At 45.4% G+C, this 19466-nt stretch overlaps 1 protein-coding gene and 1 long non-coding RNA gene across 2 annotated transcripts; one reads left to right on the top strand and one right to left on the bottom strand.

Annotated features, from left to right (window-relative positions):
* Positions 1-1184: 1184 nt before the first annotated feature.
* Positions 1185-3277, top strand: nkx2.1 (NK2 homeobox 1). Its single transcript, XM_004082054.5, has 2 exons — positions 1185-1839; positions 2148-3277. The coding sequence occupies exons 1-2, from the start codon at positions 1473-1475 to the stop codon at positions 2819-2821; spliced, it is 1041 nt and encodes a 346-aa protein (XP_004082102.1). The 5' UTR covers positions 1185-1472; the 3' UTR covers positions 2822-3277.
* A 4239-nt stretch (positions 3278-7516) lies between these two features.
* Positions 7517-14348, bottom strand: LOC144989148 (uncharacterized). Its single transcript, XR_013653299.1, has 2 exons — positions 14212-14348; positions 7517-11043 (listed from the first exon to the last, which is right to left on the bottom strand). It is a non-coding gene; the product is annotated as an uncharacterized LOC144989148 (long non-coding RNA).
* Positions 14349-19466: the final 5118 nt, after the last annotated feature.

Here is a 19466-nt window from a genome sequence, read left to right as displayed (position 1 = left end):
AAGTTCTGCCGCGCCGCAGCTGCGGCTGCTGTGCTGTGCGGGGTAAAAACCCGCAGCTGAAGCTGTGCGGTTAGAACGCAGACCGCAGATCTGAGGGTTTGCGGGGGCAGCACCCGCAGCGGCGCGTGTCCACCGGCGGGAACGGATCCCAAACGGTTTCGGGAGTTCTGAGGTCTGAACATTTAAAAAGAAATAATTTTCTTATCCAGACAATTTGTTGGAATAATATTGAAAGGAACATTTGTATTTTTGTCATTCTATAATAGGGAGCTCAAACTAAATTGATGTAAACAGAATAATTTACCTGCCGGGATTAAAACAAAATTCTGAATTAAAATAAAATCAGGTTTCTTTAAAGCTCATGGAGAAAGTGTGGCGCCTTCATCTCTCACGTGAAAATAATACAAATCCTTTCTATTTTGGGAGGTGGAAGCACATTCTGCCTGTAAAATTGGAGCCATCAAGAGCTCCATTCCTGTTCCGCTGCTTCAGCTCAAATGGCTCCTGTGCGTAAAATCTTCCCCATGCCTGGGTTAAACTGTAATGGCTCCTTGAGCATTAAGGCAAGATGCTGCTGAGGGCTACCTGGCGTTGTGCTGCAGGAGAGCAGCTACTTGAACACCACCAACTTCATATGAGAGCCTCTCCTGCTCCAGACTTGATTTCTCCCCCTTTCCTTTTCTAGCAGGTCTCTCACCCGCGAGCGTGCATCCGACATTAGGTGACACGCTGCTGCGCCCAATGATCTCAAAAGGAGGGGAGGAAAAAGTGAGAGGGGGGGGGGTTCATTTACGCATCCACTTAACGCGCGGATGTGTATTTATTTACTTATCAGTATCAGTCATTTTCCTCCCCGCGAGCGCACTTTTGCATGTCTGAGTACGAGCAGGCAGCAACAAACAATCCTGCAATCACGGAGGCCTCTCGTGGCCATTAAAAGTCAGTGGTTCTGCTGAGGAGTGCTCCTCCGACCCTCGAGTCCACACAGGCCTCCTTTCATCAAGAGGCCCTCGTAAACATCACTACAGTTAATAAAGTGCATTGTGGTCACTGCAGCCCCGAGCTGCGGCCGCGGCAGCAACAAGTCAGAAAGTTGGCGCGCGGCTCCGGCCGCGCTCACGCACGCACGCACGCACGCGGCGTATGTTGTTGTCGGTGGGAGGGAGCGCCTGTCTTCTAAGTGAAATTACGCGCAGCCAAAGGAGGTTAGAGCTGTTTGGTATTGTTGCAGAGGCCCCGCCTCTGACGGGAGCCCGAAACCTGGCTGCCAGCTAAAACAAACCCGAGCCAGCGCCGAGCTCCCACTCAATCCAATTAAGGCGGACTTGAGGCGCTCTCCTACGTCTTCATCGAGCAGAGTCGACGTTGAGACAACAGGAACCAGAGGGGCTTTGGCCAAGAAAAAAAAAGGAGAGGAGAGAGAAGGAGAGATTGCCTTGCCTTCTAATTTCTCCCTCTCCAGCCACAGAACAATGTCGATGAGCCCCAAGCAGACGACTCCTTTTTCTGTTTCCGATATCTTGAGTCCCCTTGAGGAGAGCTATAAGAAAGTAAGTATGGACAACAACAACCTGGGGGCGCCTCTCACTTCTTACCGGCAGCCGCAGGTCTCCCAGGCCGCTATGCAGCAGCACCACATGGGCCACAACGGGACCGTGTCGGCGGCTTACCACATGACCGCGGCGGGGGTCTCCCAGCTGTCGCACACCGCCATGGGGGGCTACTGTAACGGCAACCTGGGCAACATGGGCGAGCTGCCCTCCTACCAGGACGGCATGAGGGGCAGCGCCGCGGCCACCGGCTGGTACGGAGCCAACCCGGACCCGCGCTTCTCCACCAGTGAGTATCGAGCGCGCGCGCCAAATCTGGGATTTACGCAGAGATTGGAGCCTCGTTTCAGAGCAACTAAAGCGCGCGAGGGTTTCATGAAATGATGTCAACATCTGGATAAAACATGGAATTAAAACAGGACTTTTTTTTATCTAAAATTTCTAAATCATGATTTTTAAATTAAAGAAAATGACACATTACTGTTGCTCGTTTCGCGTTTGAGTCCAAAACTTTTAAAACATTTTTATTCATCAACAAAGAAATTTAGTTTTTGCTTCTTCCTGCGTAAAATCTGACCGCGCTTCTCATCTTCTCAGTTTCCCGCTTCATGGGCTCGTCGTCGGGCATGAACATGGGCAGCATGGGGAGCCTCGGGTCCCTGGCAGATGTGGGGAAAGGCATGAGCTCCCTGTCCAGCACCCCGAGGCGGAAGCGGCGCGTGCTGTTCTCCCAGGCGCAGGTGTACGAGCTGGAACGGCGCTTCAAGCAGCAGAAGTACCTGTCTGCGCCGGAGAGGGAACACCTGGCAAGCATGATCCACCTCACCCCGACCCAGGTGAAAATCTGGTTCCAGAACCACCGCTACAAGATGAAGAGGCAGGCGAAGGACAAGGCGTCGCAGCAGCACCTGCAGCAGGACGGCGGCTCCTGCCAGCAGCAGCAGCAGCAGCAGCAGTCCCCGCGGAGGGTGGCCGTGCCGGTGCTGGTGAAGGACGGGAAGCCGTGCCAGGGCAGCGGCCACACGCCCACGTCCTCCGCGCAGACGCACCACCAGCAAGGAGGCAACGTCATGATCATGTCCAGCGGCGCGTCCGGCCTCGGGCACCAGAGCCAGCAGGTGGGAAGCACGGGTCACTCCCCGGACTTGGCGTCGTCCAGTCCGCCGTCCATGCAGAGCCAGGTGGCCGGCCTCTCCCACCTCAACTCCCCCGGCGCGGAGTACGGCTCGGCCCTGCAGTGTTCCGCGCTGCTGTACGGCAGGACGTGGTGACAGGAGGCGCCGGCTGCGACCCCCGAACACGCAAAGTTTTTCTCTTTTTAAAGATTATTGTAAAAATGTCAACAGAAAAGCCGCCATTTTTCAAAGACCACGCGTGGAAAAAGTTTTCCCAGAAACTGCGGATGTGAAAATGTTGGGAATTATTTATGTAAATTATATTCAGAGAAAAAGAGGAAAAAGCCGGGCGCATGAACACGAGTGGACTGCTGCACCCCCCTCCCCACGGACACGAACCCACGACACGACTCTGATTTATCCTAGAAATTCATGTAAGAGTAGAGTAGCGTGTATATTTCTGTCCGAGGTTTGGATTTTAGATCTTTGTTGTACAGATGTTTTGGAGGTTTTTGCTCGTTTGTTGTCGTTTCTGGTATTTGTACGTTTTTTTCTTTGTAACTTAAAAAGAAATTTGAAAAATAGTCCTATAAATAAATTATGGAAAAAACAGGTAAAGTTTCTGACACATGTTAATGAGGGCGCTTTAAATCATGAAGCGATACACAAATATTTATCCTCATTACTTAAAAAGTATTTTTACGTCATAAATCCAGCCGTCGGCGGATCAAAGCGGCTCTTATTGTGAAAGTGCCTCTTATCTGCGCGTTTTCACTCCGTGACAGATCGCCCCGCTTATCGCGGAGGCCGCGGCGCGCAAACATTTGCGCCCCGCAGGTAAACTCGCCCTTTTTGACTTCCTTTCGCGCGCGCGCGCGTCCTCTCCGCGTGAGTCACTCAGGTGAGGTTTGTCAGCATCAGTCGGAGCACAAAGGCGCCTTATCGGGGAAAATCTGAAAGCAAACAAATTCCTCTCCAGTGACGGCGCAGCTGATCAATAATCAATCCACAAATTTGTGTTGGAACAACAAAAACACACAAACAGTTGCTGCACATTTTCGTATTTTCTGATGCGCCTTTTGAAATTGACCGCAATAAAGACCCGTAATCTCTGTCTTTTCTGCGGGTTATTACCGCGCAGCCTATAATAACCATTAGACTCTATTCTCCCGCGCGGCGCGGCCGTATCTTCGACGGTAAACAACGTGGTTGCTAAGCGACGGAGGAAATAGAAGAATAAATGGTCTGTTTAGGATTCTCGGCTTCATCATTTCTGAGTCTGAAAAACAACGAAGGCAGTTTGACCCGAACGTGATTGAACTGAGCGGGAACGGACGGCATCCGGGAGGAGCCAAAACTCTGCTTTGGATTATTTCTGATTTTTCTGAGCGGCTGGTTCTGACGGAAACGTTCCGGGTCATGTGATCCGTGGGCTCTGAGGCCTGCGGATCCACCGAATCTGGAAAGTTCTGGAAGGAAGTGGTTTTCTGGAGAAATGTTTTATCTTTTCTGTTGAAGGAATAAGACGTCCCGGCGGCCTCCGAGGCCTCCGAGACCCCCCCCCCCCCCCCCCCCCCCCGGCATCGGATCTCCCATTAGGTGTTTAGCCGCGCGGGTTTTGTTGGCGCGGACATTTGCATGTCTTTGGCGCAGTGTGTGGTCTTTGTGTGCAGCTTGTAGCTGTTGAGGATGACTTGTTGGGAGCGTGCGCGCTCTCATCGCGCTCCTTTGTTGAACTCCCCAAGTCCTCCTAGCTTTATGGTGGGCTGTCTCCATGAACCCCAAGCAATTAGTCTCTAATCTCAAGGCAATCACACTGGAGTTAGTGACCAGCGGCGGGAGTTTGCGGCTCCTCCGCGAGCGCAGCTGCTGCAGACGGAACTTTCATTTCGGCGCAGCTCTGATAAATGTCGATTGATTTGCTGCGAGATGTGAGAAACAAGTTTATGTCTGGCTTTGGATACACATTTGTTTTTTTTAAAAAGTATCCAATTATGTGGTAAAAGCTTTTATTACTATTATTTACAGTGTAAACAAAGGTGCAAATAACGGAAAACATGTAAAGACTTGCTTTGATTGACAGCATCACACATGGTCCGAAATGTTTCTGCGTCATTTTGCAGCCTTTTGTGCGGACGCGCGGAGCTGTCCGCGGTGCTGAACAGCAGCATAAAGACCGAACCTCTTCACCTGAACGTTGTTTTCCTCATAATAACTTCGCCTCGAACGGGACGCACTTTCATCTGAAACATTTCTGCGGGTCCGAGCTTCCCGCGCGCGTCTCAAAAAGCACAATTACGCGGCAACTGCAATCACCTCCTTTGGTAAATGTTATTGTGAGCCGGCAGCGAAAATCTTTAATTGTCCCACATTTATCTGGTTTTTCAAGTCATTGTGCAAAGAGCGCAAACGAGGGTCATTTGTGAGCTGGAATACTTTGCATGCAAAGCGGAGACGATGCTGTAATACTTGACCTTTCAGCATAATTGTTGCAGGCATGAAATGCGGCATTCAGGGCTCCCTGAGTGCGTCTTTTCCCTCCCCCTTTACATCTTGGGTGTTCATTTGGTTTTGTTTCTTTAGGGAGAACATTTTGCCAGAGCTAGCAGCAATTTAACTTCATTTTAATAACTATAAAAGGCACAATTACTGTGAGGTGTTTACGATTTTTTTCCGTATTGCTTTTGCAGCTTTTGCTTTTTTTTTCAAACCCCGGAAATGTTCAAAGCTGACATGAACTGAAGGTTGAAGACTTCCCAGACCTGAACAATATTTTAAAATGTCAATTATTAGAATAAATATTCATCTGGAAATGTTTTTTCGCTCATTTTTGGCTGAATTTCCCCCCGAATTCAAAACATTTTCCTGATTTTAAAACCAGAAATCTCAACCTTTAAATGAGAAAAAGAATTAAACATTTCTGAAAATCATTAAAAAAACAGATTTGATGTGGACGTTTTTTTTAAATGTATTCATTTCAAAAAAAGTTCATTTATTTATTGAGAAAAATAAAGAGGGTTTAATAGTTTATTATCTGGAAACCACAGATATGAATATGTAAGAAAAAAACAGTATAAATTTGAGAAAGAATAAATAAAGATATAAAAATATTAAATTATAAAAAACGCCTTATTATTAACCCTTATTTAAATACAATTTTTAGAGACAAAAAAATTCAAATGGATTCTAGAAAAAGTCAAAATTATAAACTCATCCTCACTTTACTAAACTGAATTTTATCCTAATAATACAAAAGGTTTTCCTCAGATTCTTTTAGACGAAGAGTTTTTTTAAAGCCTCATCATCTGCGTAGAACTTTATATTCATGATGACTTTGGAGAGAAAAAATCTACATTTTAGAATTTGATTTTTCTTCAATTAGCATTAAAATGTTAAATTTAATAAAGTCAAATTAAAAGAAAAAGAAGTGTTTCAGTTTACTATAACAACGTGATGTTTGTGCAGACAAAAAGAAATTCCCCCTAAAACCAAACAGAAACAGAAAAGTTCAAAGGAAACGCAGCTGCAACAATAATGACGACATTTTTAGACTCGCTGTTTGTGAAATTTAAATCCACAGAAGCTTGTTTAGTTAAGACTGAAGCTTTAAGAAGCATCTGTGCACATTTAGAGATGAACTTCAGCAGATCTGCAACAAAAAAAAGAACAAACGACTGGATGTTCTGGAAATGCAACACATTCAGCAAATATTCATTCAGGAAAATGTAAAACAGGAAGTAATGCACAAAAAACCCAAAGAAAGTGGATTATTTAATAAAAGAGGTACAAATATGATCTATTGTCACTTTAAATAAGAAAGTCACAATCAAACATACAGAAAAACAGCATTTTATTAAACATTTAGTTTCTACATATTTTTCTATGAAGCAACTGTCATCAAGTTTTTATTTAACAAAATGATCCGACATTCTAAACAGAGAGACCACTACTATTTTATTGTGATTTATTTATTTTCATAAATATTTACACATAGAAGAGGCAGATTTAAATCTCTTTCAGATTAAAATAAAAGCGTTGATTGCAGTTTCTTCCTTTTACCACTAGATTTATTTTTTCTGTTTCCCCCTGAGTCTTCAATGACTCACCTTCGTCACCACGTGACTCACCTTCGTCACCACGTGACTCACCTTCGTCACCACGTGACCTGATCAAAGAGGAATCTTCGGACAAGTCCCGATTTGTTAAACACGTTTCTGCCATTTTTTTACATTAATTTGATTATGGAATAGTTGTAGATTTTTAAAAAACATTCTATAAGACATTTAATCTTTCATCATCTTTACATATTTGATTTAGAAATTAATTAATAAATAAATTAAATATTTAATTTAGAAACTTAGACAGATTTTCATTGTAAACAGATTCATTCACTTTGACTGTTTGAAGCAGAATTTTCACAAATTCTAACAAAACATTTGCTCTCATTTTCTTTTATGAATTCATAAGAAACGGATCAGATGAAAGAATCTGATCGTTAGGGAGACACGAATGAGATCCAGGAATATTCTCAGATTTACATTTGTGTGTTTGTGTTGACATCTTTCATTTGCTTCTGTCTGACGTAAAAATATCAAAACTTTATTTTATGAAGTGAAACATTTCAACAAAACTGAAAACTGCTTTAGAAACTGAGAGCTGCAACAGCTAAAGCAGGTTTGTGTGTGTGTGTCTGTCTGTGTGTGTGTGTGTCTGTCTGTGTGTGTGTGTGTGTGTGCTCACTTGTGTTTGCATTACAAGTCTAATTAATACGTTTGTTTACATTCATTTTTGTGACTTTAATTTTATTTTTAGACATTATTTCTTTTTTACTTAAAGATAAAAAAATTCAGATTTTGTCATTTTTTTAAAGGTATTTTTGTTGTTGGTGTGTAGTACTATGTGAAGTACTTGTTACCCGTTGGTGTAGTTTCTGAATTTATTTCAGTTTAGAAAATGTGGGAAACCTGTGGGCGGAGCCAACAGCTGCTCAGAGACCATCACGCCTGACAAGCGGCAGAAGTTTGACAGTTTTGCTGTTGAACTTTTCACACGTGAAACATTTTTACTTCGTGTTAGAAAAGAGAAACTTTGTGAAATACATTTACCACCTTAAATACACTTCAGAGAAAGGTTCTGCATCAGCATCGGGTCACCAGACTGAACCTCAGTCCAGACTGACCAGAACTCTCCAGAACCTTCATGCAGAGATGGATCTGCTGCTCTGATGGAGGACATTCAGCCCCACACCATCACACTGCCACCTCCATGCCCGACTCTGAAAGTCTGAGTCCAGATGTTCTTGTGTCTGATCAGAACATCAGTCCAGATGTTCCTGTTCCTCAGCAGCGTCTCTCATGGATCCATGTTTGTCCTAAAGTCTATTTCTGACTGTTGGGTCGTGACCTTTGACCTGAACTGAGTCCAGTGAGCTCTGGCCGTCTGGACGAGTCCTCCTCCAGTTCTTGGACCCTCTTTGGTTCTTGTGAAGGTTCTCCTCTGTCCAGTGTTCTCCTTGAGAGGATGATGATCTTTCAGACTCAAACATGGCAGAAACATCCTGGTCATGAATTTCTTCAGATAAAAAGTTTCTGAGATCCTTCATTTCATGTAAAATCTTCTGATAAAGTGATGTTGTGAGTCATCAGGTCTAACCAGGATCAGGTCTGACAGAGGAACTGAACTCACTTTTCCACAAAAAAAGAGGCAAAACTCATTTACAGTTCAAGAACCGTTCAGTTTTATGCATAAAAGTCATTTTTCTGAATGTTTTAAACACGCAGAACAACAGCAGAAGAGGATTTAGGACTCATTGAGATTCTCGTTGTCAGTTTATGTTTTTCAAAAGGAATTTTGTTTTATTTTCAACCGTCTTCTGCTCACGGGTCCAAAACCAAATTAAAGGGTCTATATCAACTTTTTGAGTGTTTTCTAATTCATTCTTCACTATAAACAACCCAAAGTGGTATTTTGATCCTTTCATGCATTTCTGAGTGTTCCTCTATAAAGCTGCTCTCTGAGCACCAGCCCCTCCCACCCACAAAAACGAGTGGGTCCTCACATTGTGACATCACAAAGTGAGAACTCTAAAAAGACAAAAGTTGACCCAACTTAAATGAGTCACTTCAATTGGTAACACTTAATTGAATGAAATTTATTAAACTTTATTTTTTACATTTATCCAAGTCAAATTAATGTGTTGATCTAACTTACATTTTTTTGTTTATACAACTCAAATCAACACATTTATCTAACTGACTATCAGACATTTTTCCTACTCAATACCATGTATTTCTGGCATCGGTTTTTATTTATTCATTTATTTTTACTATGATTTTACATACGTTAAAGTTCAGGCCAACAGGCTTTGTAACTTCCATATCAGAGACATGAATGACCCAGCAACGTTTAACACTACACTGAGCTCTGTCATTAACCCTTGTTCTATCCTAGGCACTTTAACGTTGGGAGTTGGGTCACCTAGACCCACTAGACAGAGCTCTGAACCTTTCTTCTTCAATGATTTGTGATCTTCACTGGTGTCCATGGATTACAGGAAATCTTTCCACCTTTATCCACCTTTGTCATGGTAGGGAGAACACGTCAATGGAAGGGGGGGGGGGGGGGGGGTCTAGCACAAGGGTTATAACAGGACATACAGCATCTTTCTGCACATGGGGGGTGGTCATCATCCTCTCCCTCCCTCTATGGTCCAGAAAAAAATAACCATAACAGGTTCAAAGACTAAAAACAGAGTAAAACAACAAAACACACAGACAAAAACTCACTTAACCCTCAATCTGCCCAGACAGGCAAACAAAATGATATCCCACAATTCCTTGCGCTGGCTTACGTTATGACGTCATGACGCATTGACAGCTTCACATCAAAGTTACACCAACTTAATTGAATTAAGTTGATTAAAAGTAAAATAACTGTCAGACACTCACTGTTATTTTTAAGTTGAATGAACTCAAAAAACGATTTCTTTTCACCAAACTAAAAAAATTCAGTTAGAGAGAGTTCATCTTTCCAACTACAGACCAAACTCTCTTTTTAGAGTGAGGAACCGCCCCTTCCAGGAAGAGTCTGCTCTACCAGCCCCGCCCCCAGGTTAGCAGACACGCCCACTTTCTCTGTGGAGCTAGCAGTGATTGGCTAAACGTTTTCCTTTCATATGAACAATATAACATCCTTCTTTGGAAAAGTTCAGATGTTTGTTTTTGCCGACGCTAGGATGATGTCATGAAATGGGCGGCACCCACAAGGAGAGAAAGGCGGAGCCTCAGTCGTTTTAAATGAGCTGTGAAAGTAACTAAAAAAGTGGTTCTTTTGTGCCAAAGGTAAAAAATGGGCATGTATGATAAAGGCTAAGCATGATAAAGGCCCCTTAAAAACAACTATCTGATGGTTCCCAAAAACTAACCATCAGTCTTAATCCACTGAAGTTCAACATATTTTAGTCTTTACTTTGATTTTTCTAAATGACTTAAATCACTTTTGAAATTGTGAAATTGATGACGTCATATCTGCCGTTTAAATAAAAAGTAGTGAGCTTGGTGTCCAAATTGCTTTTCAAATTCAGGCTACATAGTTTTTTTAGTGGTGAGGGGTTTGGGCGGGAATTCAGAAGGTCAAAATCTAATTGAAATGAGCGTTTTGTGACAATTATTTATGATCCAGTGTCCTCTGAAGATAAAAACATTGACGGTTCATTAAAAAATACATTTAAATACATTTTTTGGCCAAAATTGTTCAGACGCAATGCATTGTGGTCTATATTCTCCGATCTAGTGAGCATTGATGCACACAAGTTTTTCTCAGAGAATTCTGGGAAATTTCTAGGGCTCTGGATTGTGGAATTGTAGATTCAGACACACTAGAACATGAAGAACGCGCTGTAGAGTGAAGAGGGAGGGAATTCAGACACAACCTGAGTTTGCATTTGTAGAAGTTTAGAGTCAACAATCCAGAAAGTAAAACCTTCCTTTGGGTTTCTGTCAAATCTTTTCTCACATGGCGAATGAAACCAGATATTTGTTTTGTTCCTTAGTTCATATTTTCTCTTTATTCCTTTCAAAGGCGGTCTGCATTTCTGCAGGAATCTTGATCAGAATTCGTTCTTTTAAGCCAAAATGCCTCAGCGGGTCAGCAGTGTGAGGAAATGTGCGCTCGGCCTTCTCCTGCTAAACGAGCCAATTAGGCGAGGCCGGGCTGCAGCAGAGGTGTCATGTCTGTGGACAGAAGCAGCAGGAGGCCTTTGGAGAGCAGCAAGCCGTCACTAACACTGTTAACCGCTCACCAAGCAGCCGCTGCTGCTCACTCTGTGGCCCTGCTGCATCTCACAGCTCCAGCATCACACAAAAGAGAAGGAAGGGATTCTAGAGAGGAGAAGGGAAAGAGAGAGAGAAACTTTGTTGAAGCTTTTGCTCCCGTAAACAACATTTTAAAGACCAAACTTCAGATGTAGCCGTTTTCCATCGTCAGAGTTTAGGTCTTTGCATGAATAATAACCTTCCCCTGGAGGAAAGTTGAACGTTAAATCCGACAGCGGGTCCATTCTGCAGAGCCGAGCGGCTGCCTCTCCCAACGCCGAGGGAAGAAATGCATTGAATGTTGCTACACAATAAGCAATCAGGAGCCAAAGGCAGACATTTGACAGCTTAATGAGTTCAGGCTGCAATCACTTTCAGAAAGGGCCTGGTCCGTTTGCAGGCGGTCTGAGTGAGAAAAGGCTCGGCTCGTCCATTTAACTCACAGCAGCCACGCACATAACTGCAGGTTCACGCAAACACGGGTGGAGGTGGATGTAAATAGGCCTGGATATTAGGACCTGTTGAGACGTGCGTGTTTTGTTCAGCAGCCGGGAGGGGGGGTGATATTTGCTCCCCTAATGAAATATGTCTTTACGAGGTATTCATGTGACACAAAAGGGGCGACAGTCAAAAATTGCCCCACCGCTGTTCAGTAATTATATAGTTTGCCCTGGCAGCGCCTTCAGGCAGGTGGCTGGTCCATCATGCAAATGGCTCGGCTGCGTTGACGTAATTAGCCTCTGTGAGCGGCTTCAATTAACAATTAGCTAACATGCAATTCTGCTCACAACTCGCTAGTTCTCCCTTTTGGGGCCAATTGTCCCTGTGTGTAACTCCGGGGGCTGAATTGCTCGGTAGGTTGAAGCCTATGGGACTTTTTGGGGTCAATTTGCGGCCTAAATGGACAGAAATCAACAGAGGAGGCTCAAAGGGGGCCTATCGCAAGGTTTGGGGGGGCGAGGGGCCGGCGGGCTTCTCAGCTCTGAGGCCACAGTTGTTGCTGGTAAAACGGCAGTGAATCAGCCTCAGGGTGGGGGTGCTGCAGGGGGGGGGGGTAATGCTGGGCTTCAGTCCAAAAGGTTTTGCTTTTCTAACCTCTTCACTGATCCCCCTGCAGGCCAATCACGGCCCACCCACCCTCACATTATCCCAGCCGCCCTGCGCCATGACACGGGAACAAAGTCGACATTAGGCCGCATTAAAGCGGACAGCAGTAATCAGGACGCCGTTATCCGTTAATGACGGCAAACACATGCGCGGCGATGCGCGCCGGAGTCATCAATAGGAGGCGGACAAAAGGAATCAGAGACGGAGAAATGCAAATCCCAGCCAGGCCGCTGCCTTTGTTTTCATTGATGATGCGTTCATTCAACTCATTTGTGTTCTGAACACAACAGTTGTGTTGTTTTTACAGCACCAACGCACAAAACTGGAGGCTTTGACCTGAACTGGAACACAGGGCGACCCGGTTCATCTGTTTGGTCCGGATCTGTCTGAGCGGGTTTTCACAGACACCAGAAACCACCTTTACCCTGCAGCAGCAGCAGCAGAAGTAACAGCAGCAGCATGAAGCAGCAGCAGCAGCAGTAACAGCAACAGAACAGTAGCAGCAGCAGCATGAAGCAGCAGCAGCAGCAGTAACAGCAGCATAACAGTAGCAGCAGCAGCATGAAGCAGCAGCAGCAGTAACAGCAGCAGCAGCAGCAGTAACAGCAGCAGCAACAGCAGTAACAACAGCAGCATGAAGCAGCAGCAGCAGCAGTAACAGCAGCAGAACAGTAGCAGCAGCAGCATGAAGCAGCAGCAGCAGTAACAACAGGAGCAGCAGCAGCATCAAGAAGCAGCAGTAACAGCAACAGCTTGAAGCAGGAGCAGCAGCAGTAACAGCAGCATAACAGTAGCAGCAGCAGCATGAAGCAGCAGCAGCAGTAACAACAGCAGCAGCAGCAGCAGTAACAGCAGCAGTAACAACAGCAGCAGCAACAGTAACAACAGCAGCAGAACAGTAGCAGCAGCAGCATGAAGCAGCAGCAGCAGTAACAGCAGCAGTAACAACAGCAGCAGCAGCAGCAGCAGTAACAGCAGCAGCAACAGCAGTAACAACAGCAGCATGAAGCAGCAGCAGCAGCAGTAACAGCAGCAGAAGCAGCAGTAACAACAGCAGCAGCAGCAGCAGCAGTAACAACAGAAGCAGCAACAGTAACAACAGGAGCAGCAGCAGTAACAGCGGCAGCAACAACAGCAGTAACAGCAGCAGAAGCAGCAGTAACAACAGCAGCAGCAGCAGCAGCAGTAACAACAGCAGCATGAAGCAGCAGCAGCAGCAGTAACAGCAGCAGAAGCAGCAGTAACAACAGCAGCAGCAGCAGCAGCAATAACAACAGCGGCAGCAACAGTAACAACAGGAGCAGCAGCAGCATCAAGAAGCAGCAGTAACAACAGCAGCAGCAGCAGCAGTAACAACAGCAGCAGCAGCAGCAGCAGTAACAACAGCAGCAACAGCAGTAACAACAGCAGCATGAAGCAGCAGCAGCAGCAGTAACAGCAGCAGAAGCAGCAGTAACAACAGCAGCAGCAGCAGCAGCAGTAACAACAGCGGCAGCAACAGTAACAACAGGAGCAGCAGCAGTAACAACAACAGCAGCAGCCGCAGCAGCAGTAACAGCAGCAGTAACAACAGCAGAAGCAGCAGCAGCAGTAACAGCAGCAGTAACAACAGCAGCAGCAGCAGCAGTAACAACAGCAGCAGCCGCAGCAGCAGTAACAACAGCAGCAGCAGCAGCAGTAACAACAGCAGTAACAACAGCAGCAGCAGCAGCAGCAGTAACAGCAGCCGTAACAACAGCAGCAGCAGCAGCAGTAACAACAGCAGCAGCCGCAGCAGCAGTAACAACAGCAGCAGCAGCAACAGCAGCAGAACAGTAGCAGCAGCAGCAGCATGAAGCAGCAGCAGTAACAGCAGCAGTAACAACAGCAGCAGCAGCAGCAGTAACAGCAGCAGTAACAACAGCAGAAGCAGCAGCAGCTATCTCATCCCTTTTTACACAGTCAGAGGTGCTTTTACCAAGGGCCCACATCCTCTCGTGGTTGCTATAGCATCTTCAAGCACCATTGTGCGCGCGCCCAGCCCCCACATGGACCCACACTGCACACTTGTCATAAATTATCCTCAAGTGAGAGAACTAAAACCCGAAGCGGGCCAGAGCGGGACAAGGCCACTTTACCGAATCTCACCTCATAAAAACTTGAAGCTTTCCAGGACTTGACCCCCGGAGCTCTGCGTCTGGGTCTGCCGGCGCGCGGACCGAACCCCGCCAGCACGCTTGGCCCGCAGCTCCCGCGCGCCTCTCATCCGCCTGCTCATCACTGATGTTATGCAATCGCGTTTGCAGCAGACAAATGTGTAGGCGGCTGGATGGATGGCGCGCAGGGCGTCCTCCTCATCCGCGCACTGAAGTGCAAACACATGGGCCTTGAAACACAAGTGAGAGGAGGGTTGAATTGTTGATTAATTAAACAACCCCCCTCCCCAAGAAAATCCCCCCAAAAGCACATGTTCACAAAGCCGAACTACCAAGTTTAGTGGTGAACGAGTGGAAATCTGAATCAGCCTCTTTACTCTATGAGCCCCATCTTTGCCAAATTGAATGCAGATTGAAAATAATTTTTCTGCTCTTGACTCGAGCAATTCAGCGCTCTGAATTGGTTTCGCTGCTGTCAGGTTGCCACACAAATTTAAATAAAAGCATTAATGTCGTGAGCAAGTGCTGCGGATTGTTGCGCCGCTGGATTTTCAAGGATTCAGTCTGCAGAAGGAGACAGAAAACCGCAAATAGACTCTGCGCGGGGAAAAAAACACTCAACCACCTCTGATGGATGGACTTTCAGTTTATGAAGCTCTCACCTGGATGAAAATCTGGTTTTTAGTTTATTAACCTGCTGAAACAAGCAGAGAGATGTTTGGGTAAAACCTGGAACCAGCTCTGCTGCGCTGGAGGTTTCCCGCCGCATGCAGGACCACAGCCCGCTGTGTTTTGGCAGGAAATCAATACGGAGCAAAATCTGTTCTAATCATCTGTACATTTACCATCACAATCAACAATCAAAGCCAAGACCTGAATCTTTATTTGTAGCCTGAACGAACAATTTTCCCCCCCGTGAATGGAAAGCTAAATTAGAAGCCTCGGTTCCTGTTAGCAGCTCCTAATGACTCTGATTTGTGAACTGCTAAATGAGGTTATGTAAATTGATCCTGAATGTAGGCAGGGGCCCCCAGGTGACAGGTGCAGCTGAAGGTGGGGGCTGGGCGGCTGCATGGAGACAGGAGGGGGGGCTTTTCTCACAGGGAGGAGGAGGAGGTTTTTCTGCATCAGAGAAAAAAACTCTTCAAATTCGACTTTGGCATCAGAACGGTGCAGGTTTGGTGAAGCGTTCCTAAAGGACAGACTCAACCTCAAACCTGCAGGTTTAAACATTTCACAGGAAGATTCAACATCCTGAGATCTTTATAAAACATGGGAGGAAATGGGACAGGATCCTGCAGAAGTCTTTCCGTTCCCACATTTCCTGAAGCCTTTCATGCATGAACACTGCAGATCTCAGGATCTCATGACCTGACGGCGTTTCTCTGATCACCTCCGGATCTTCAGGCTGTTTCAGACGTGCAGCTGAAGCTTCAGTGAGAAGGTTCAGGACATTTCTGTCCCTCATCTTCCCCCACCTCAAAGACACCCCAAGACCATCACTGGATGGAGGACATTTGCATCTGCTCCACCTTCTGGAGCGGCAGACCAGCAAGAACTGGAATTCTCCATCAGGAGTTGGAACTGAAGAAGATCCTCAGTATATCAGAGGAATGTGGTCTCCATGAACCTTTAAAGTCCAGCTAAACAGAGGAACCGAATTCTCAGGACCTGAATCCTGAGAAACTGAATCCTGAGAAACTGAATTCAGAAAAACTGAATCCGGAGGAACAGAATCCCGAGGAACTGAATCCAGATAAACTGAATCCTGAGAAACTGAATCCAGAGGAACTGAATCCAGAGGAACTGAATCCTGAGGAACTGAATCCAGAGGAACTGAATGCAGAGGAACTGAATCCAGAGGAACTAAATCCAGAGGAACTAAATCCAGAGGAACTGAGTCCAGAGGAACTGAGTCCAGAGGAACTGAATGCAGAGGAACTAAATCCAGAGGAACTGAATCCAGAGGAACTAAATCCAGAGGAACTGAGTCCAGAGGAACTAAATCCAGAGGAACTGAATCCAGAGGAACTGAATCCAGATAAACTGAATCCTGAGGAACTGAATCCAGATAAACTGAATCCAGAGGAACTGAATCCAGAGGAACTGAATCCAGAGGAACTGAATCCAGATTAACTGAATCCTGAGGAACTGAATCCAGATAAACTGGATCTTGAGGAACTGAATACAGAGGAACTGAATCCTGAGAAACTGAATCCTGAGAAACTGAATCCAGAGGAACTGAATGCAGAGGAACTAAATCCAGAGGAACTGAATCCAGATTAACTGAATCCTGAGGAACTGAATCCAGATAAACTGGATCTTGAGGAACTGAATCCAGAGGAACTGAATCCTGAGAAACTGAATCCTGAGGAACTGAATCCAGAGGAACTGAATGCAGAGGAACTAAATCCAGAGGAACTGAATCCAGAGGAACTAAATCCAGAGGAACTGAGTCCAGAGGAACTAAATCCAGAGGAACTGAATCCAGAGGAACTGAATCCAGATAAACTGAATCCTGAGGAACTGAATCCAGATAAACTGAATCCAGAGGAACTGAATCCAGAGGAACTGAATCCAGAGGAACTGAATCCAGATTAACTGAATCCAGATAAACTGGATCATGAGGAACTGAATCCAGAGGAACTGAATCCTGAGAAACTGAATCCTGAGAAACTGAATCCAGAGGAACTGAATCCAGAGGAACTGAATCCAGAGGAACTGAATCCAGAGAAACTGAATCCAGAGGAACTGAATCCAGAGAAACTGAATCCTGAGGAACCAAATCCAGAGGAACTGAGTCCAGACAAACTGATTCCAGAAGAACTGAATTCAGAGGAACTGAAGAGGAACTTTAGATTAGGGCTTCTGGATCAAATGTTGACATTTATGCGACTTGCAGTTCTGGGATCCAAACCAAACTGTTCCAACTGTTTAACCAAATCCAGGAGAAAGTGAGTTGCTGTGTCTGTTCTGCACGTTTAAATAAGTCAAACATGTTTGTTGTGATAAATGTAATATATTTAATAATGTTTAACGACAGTGAAAGACAACTGAACAGTTTTTCTTCACTGTTATTTTCCTATTAGCAAATTTCAAAAAGGATTTTTCAGAGTTTTTAGTTTTTTTTTTTTTGCAGTTTTGTGAAACCCAAATAAAAACTCAAAGCGAGACCCAAACATCCAGGTTTGAATGGAGTCGTGGGGAAAGTGAATCGCTGTTTCTCCTCCATTTATGTCAGATTTCTGAGCGTTTTTAGTTCAGAAGGTTTCCAACAAACCCGTGAAAATGGTGTCCACTGATGATGGAGGACATTTATAGAGAAAATTGATCCTAAAATTACATTTCTGAGCATTTATTTATTCAAATTGTTGTGAATCAGGAGCAGACAAAAACATACAGTTTGAAAATGAAAAAGCTGCTGGGCGGGGCCACATGTTCCCAGCTCCGCCCCCATTCTGATCCATGAACGTCTTTGTTTTCTTTGTCTGAGTTAGAATCTGTATCAGAACCAAACGGCTGGATGGCCCTGATCAAGATTTTCACTACACCAATGTCAGGTAGGGGTGTGAGGGGCTGCTAGCTAGAATGTAAACAGGGAGCTGTCTGTAAAGTTAAAGTCCCACTATCTGTCACACACCTAGGTGTGGGAAATTTGTTCTCTGCATTTGACCCTTCCCCCGGGGGGGGGACAGTAAGCTGCAGACTCAGCCGCGGTTAGTAACCATTTGGTGGATTAATCCCCCCAATCCAACCCCTTAGTGCTGAGTGTCAAGCAGGGAGGCATTGGGTCCAATTTTAGAGTCTTTGGTACTCGGCCTTCCAGTCACAGGGCGGACACTCTACCACAAGGCCACTGAAATGGCCTTGTGGCCAGGTAGCTGTAGAGGCAGCTGTGTGTGTGTGTGTGGGGGGGGGGGGTGTTGCTCCACGAGAACAGCCCCCCCCCCCCCCCCCAACTCAGAGGTGAATTTCTACTGAACTCCTGCCGCTCTGCAGAGACTATGTCCTAGAAAACAACATGGGTTTTGGGATTTGGGCTAAAAACGGCTTCATTGAAATGAAAAGACCACCAGGAACATTTTACAATAGATCAGAGGAGGATCAGAGTGGACTGTTAATGTCTTAACGACAGCTTTCTGGGGTTATGTGAGGTCATAAAAGGGTCCAAAACGTGTTTGGGTGAGTTTATCATTACGGTGAAAACAGCTTCAATGAAGGCTTTTCCTGCAGTTTCAATTCTTTTTCTGCTTTTCCAGATTTGATGAGTTGGAATGCATCTCGGTGCAGCACCATAGAGGCGTTTCACACGGAAACCTGATCAAATGTTGTTCCCGCCTCCCTCGAAGACTGCAGTGTTTATTTTCAAGCTCGATCTTCAAGAGCCTCCGTGAAAACGCCACTGCTCGTCTTCTGCACCACAACACGGCTCTGGCTTGTAATTACACCTCAGAAATCTCTCCTGTCTGCCGGTGCTTATGGGTGCTGCTGGCACACAGCCATGATTCAGACGGGTCTCCGTGGTTCTGAAATGGGATCTGAAGGAAACCATCAACATACAGCCTCTCAGGGAAAGACTGCTGAGTGATTGAAGCTCTGACTCACTGCACTTCACGCCTCCATTTGGGCTCTGCAGAGTGCCGCCTCAGCTGCAGAGGACTGACGGCTGCTTACTTACTCCTCAGCCAAAGTCTGACAGCTGACCACCGAGCAACGCACACCGACGCCGTTAAGACCGTCATTCCTGCTGTTTATCGAGGGATTCCTCCATCCTCCTGATTGGAGAGAAGGAGGAGGAGGATTACCTTCTTCAGGACATTAAAAAAGCAGTGAAATGTCATTAAAAGCATTTAACCCTTGTGCTATTCTAGGCACTTTAACGTTGGGAGGTGGGTCATCTAGACCCACTAGACAGAGCTCTGAACCTTTTTTCTGCAATGATTTGTGATCTTCACTGGTGTCCATGGATTACATGAAATCTTTCCACCTTTATCCACCTTTGTCATGGTAGGGAGAACACCTCAATGGAAGGGGGGGTCGTAGGATAGCACAAGGGATATATCATCAGAATCCTGATGTTTTAAATATAATAACAACAGATTAAAAGGGTCAAACATGATCAAATCCAGTTTACAGCAATTTAAGTCAAAAGGATCAAAAAGAATAGAGTCTTATGTGTTTCAATCATCCAAAAATGCCAAAAAAAACAGATTTTTTTTAAAGAATCTTGTGTTTCATTTATGAAGT

Source organism: Oryzias latipes, chromosome 22 (assembly GCF_053564925.1).
Source record: "Oryzias latipes strain Hd-rR chromosome 22, Olatipes_Hd-rR_3.1".
Classification (NCBI taxonomy): domain Eukaryota; kingdom Metazoa; phylum Chordata; class Actinopteri; order Beloniformes; family Adrianichthyidae; genus Oryzias; species Oryzias latipes.
The sequence above is the reverse complement of the archived record's forward strand: the minus strand, read 5'-3'. Positions and strand labels throughout refer to the sequence as shown.

What these genes read in the sequence shown, in the direction of transcription:
- nkx2.1 (XM_004082054.5), top strand. Translation starts at nt 1,473, where the DNA reads ATGTCGATGAGCCCCAAGCAGACGACTCCTTTTTCTGTTTCCGATATC. An exon ending in GGACCCGCGCTTCTCCACCA is followed by an intron (nt 1,840 to 2,147) that starts GTGAGTATCGAG and finishes TCATCTTCTCAG; the next exon opens with TTTCCCGCTTCATGGGCTCG.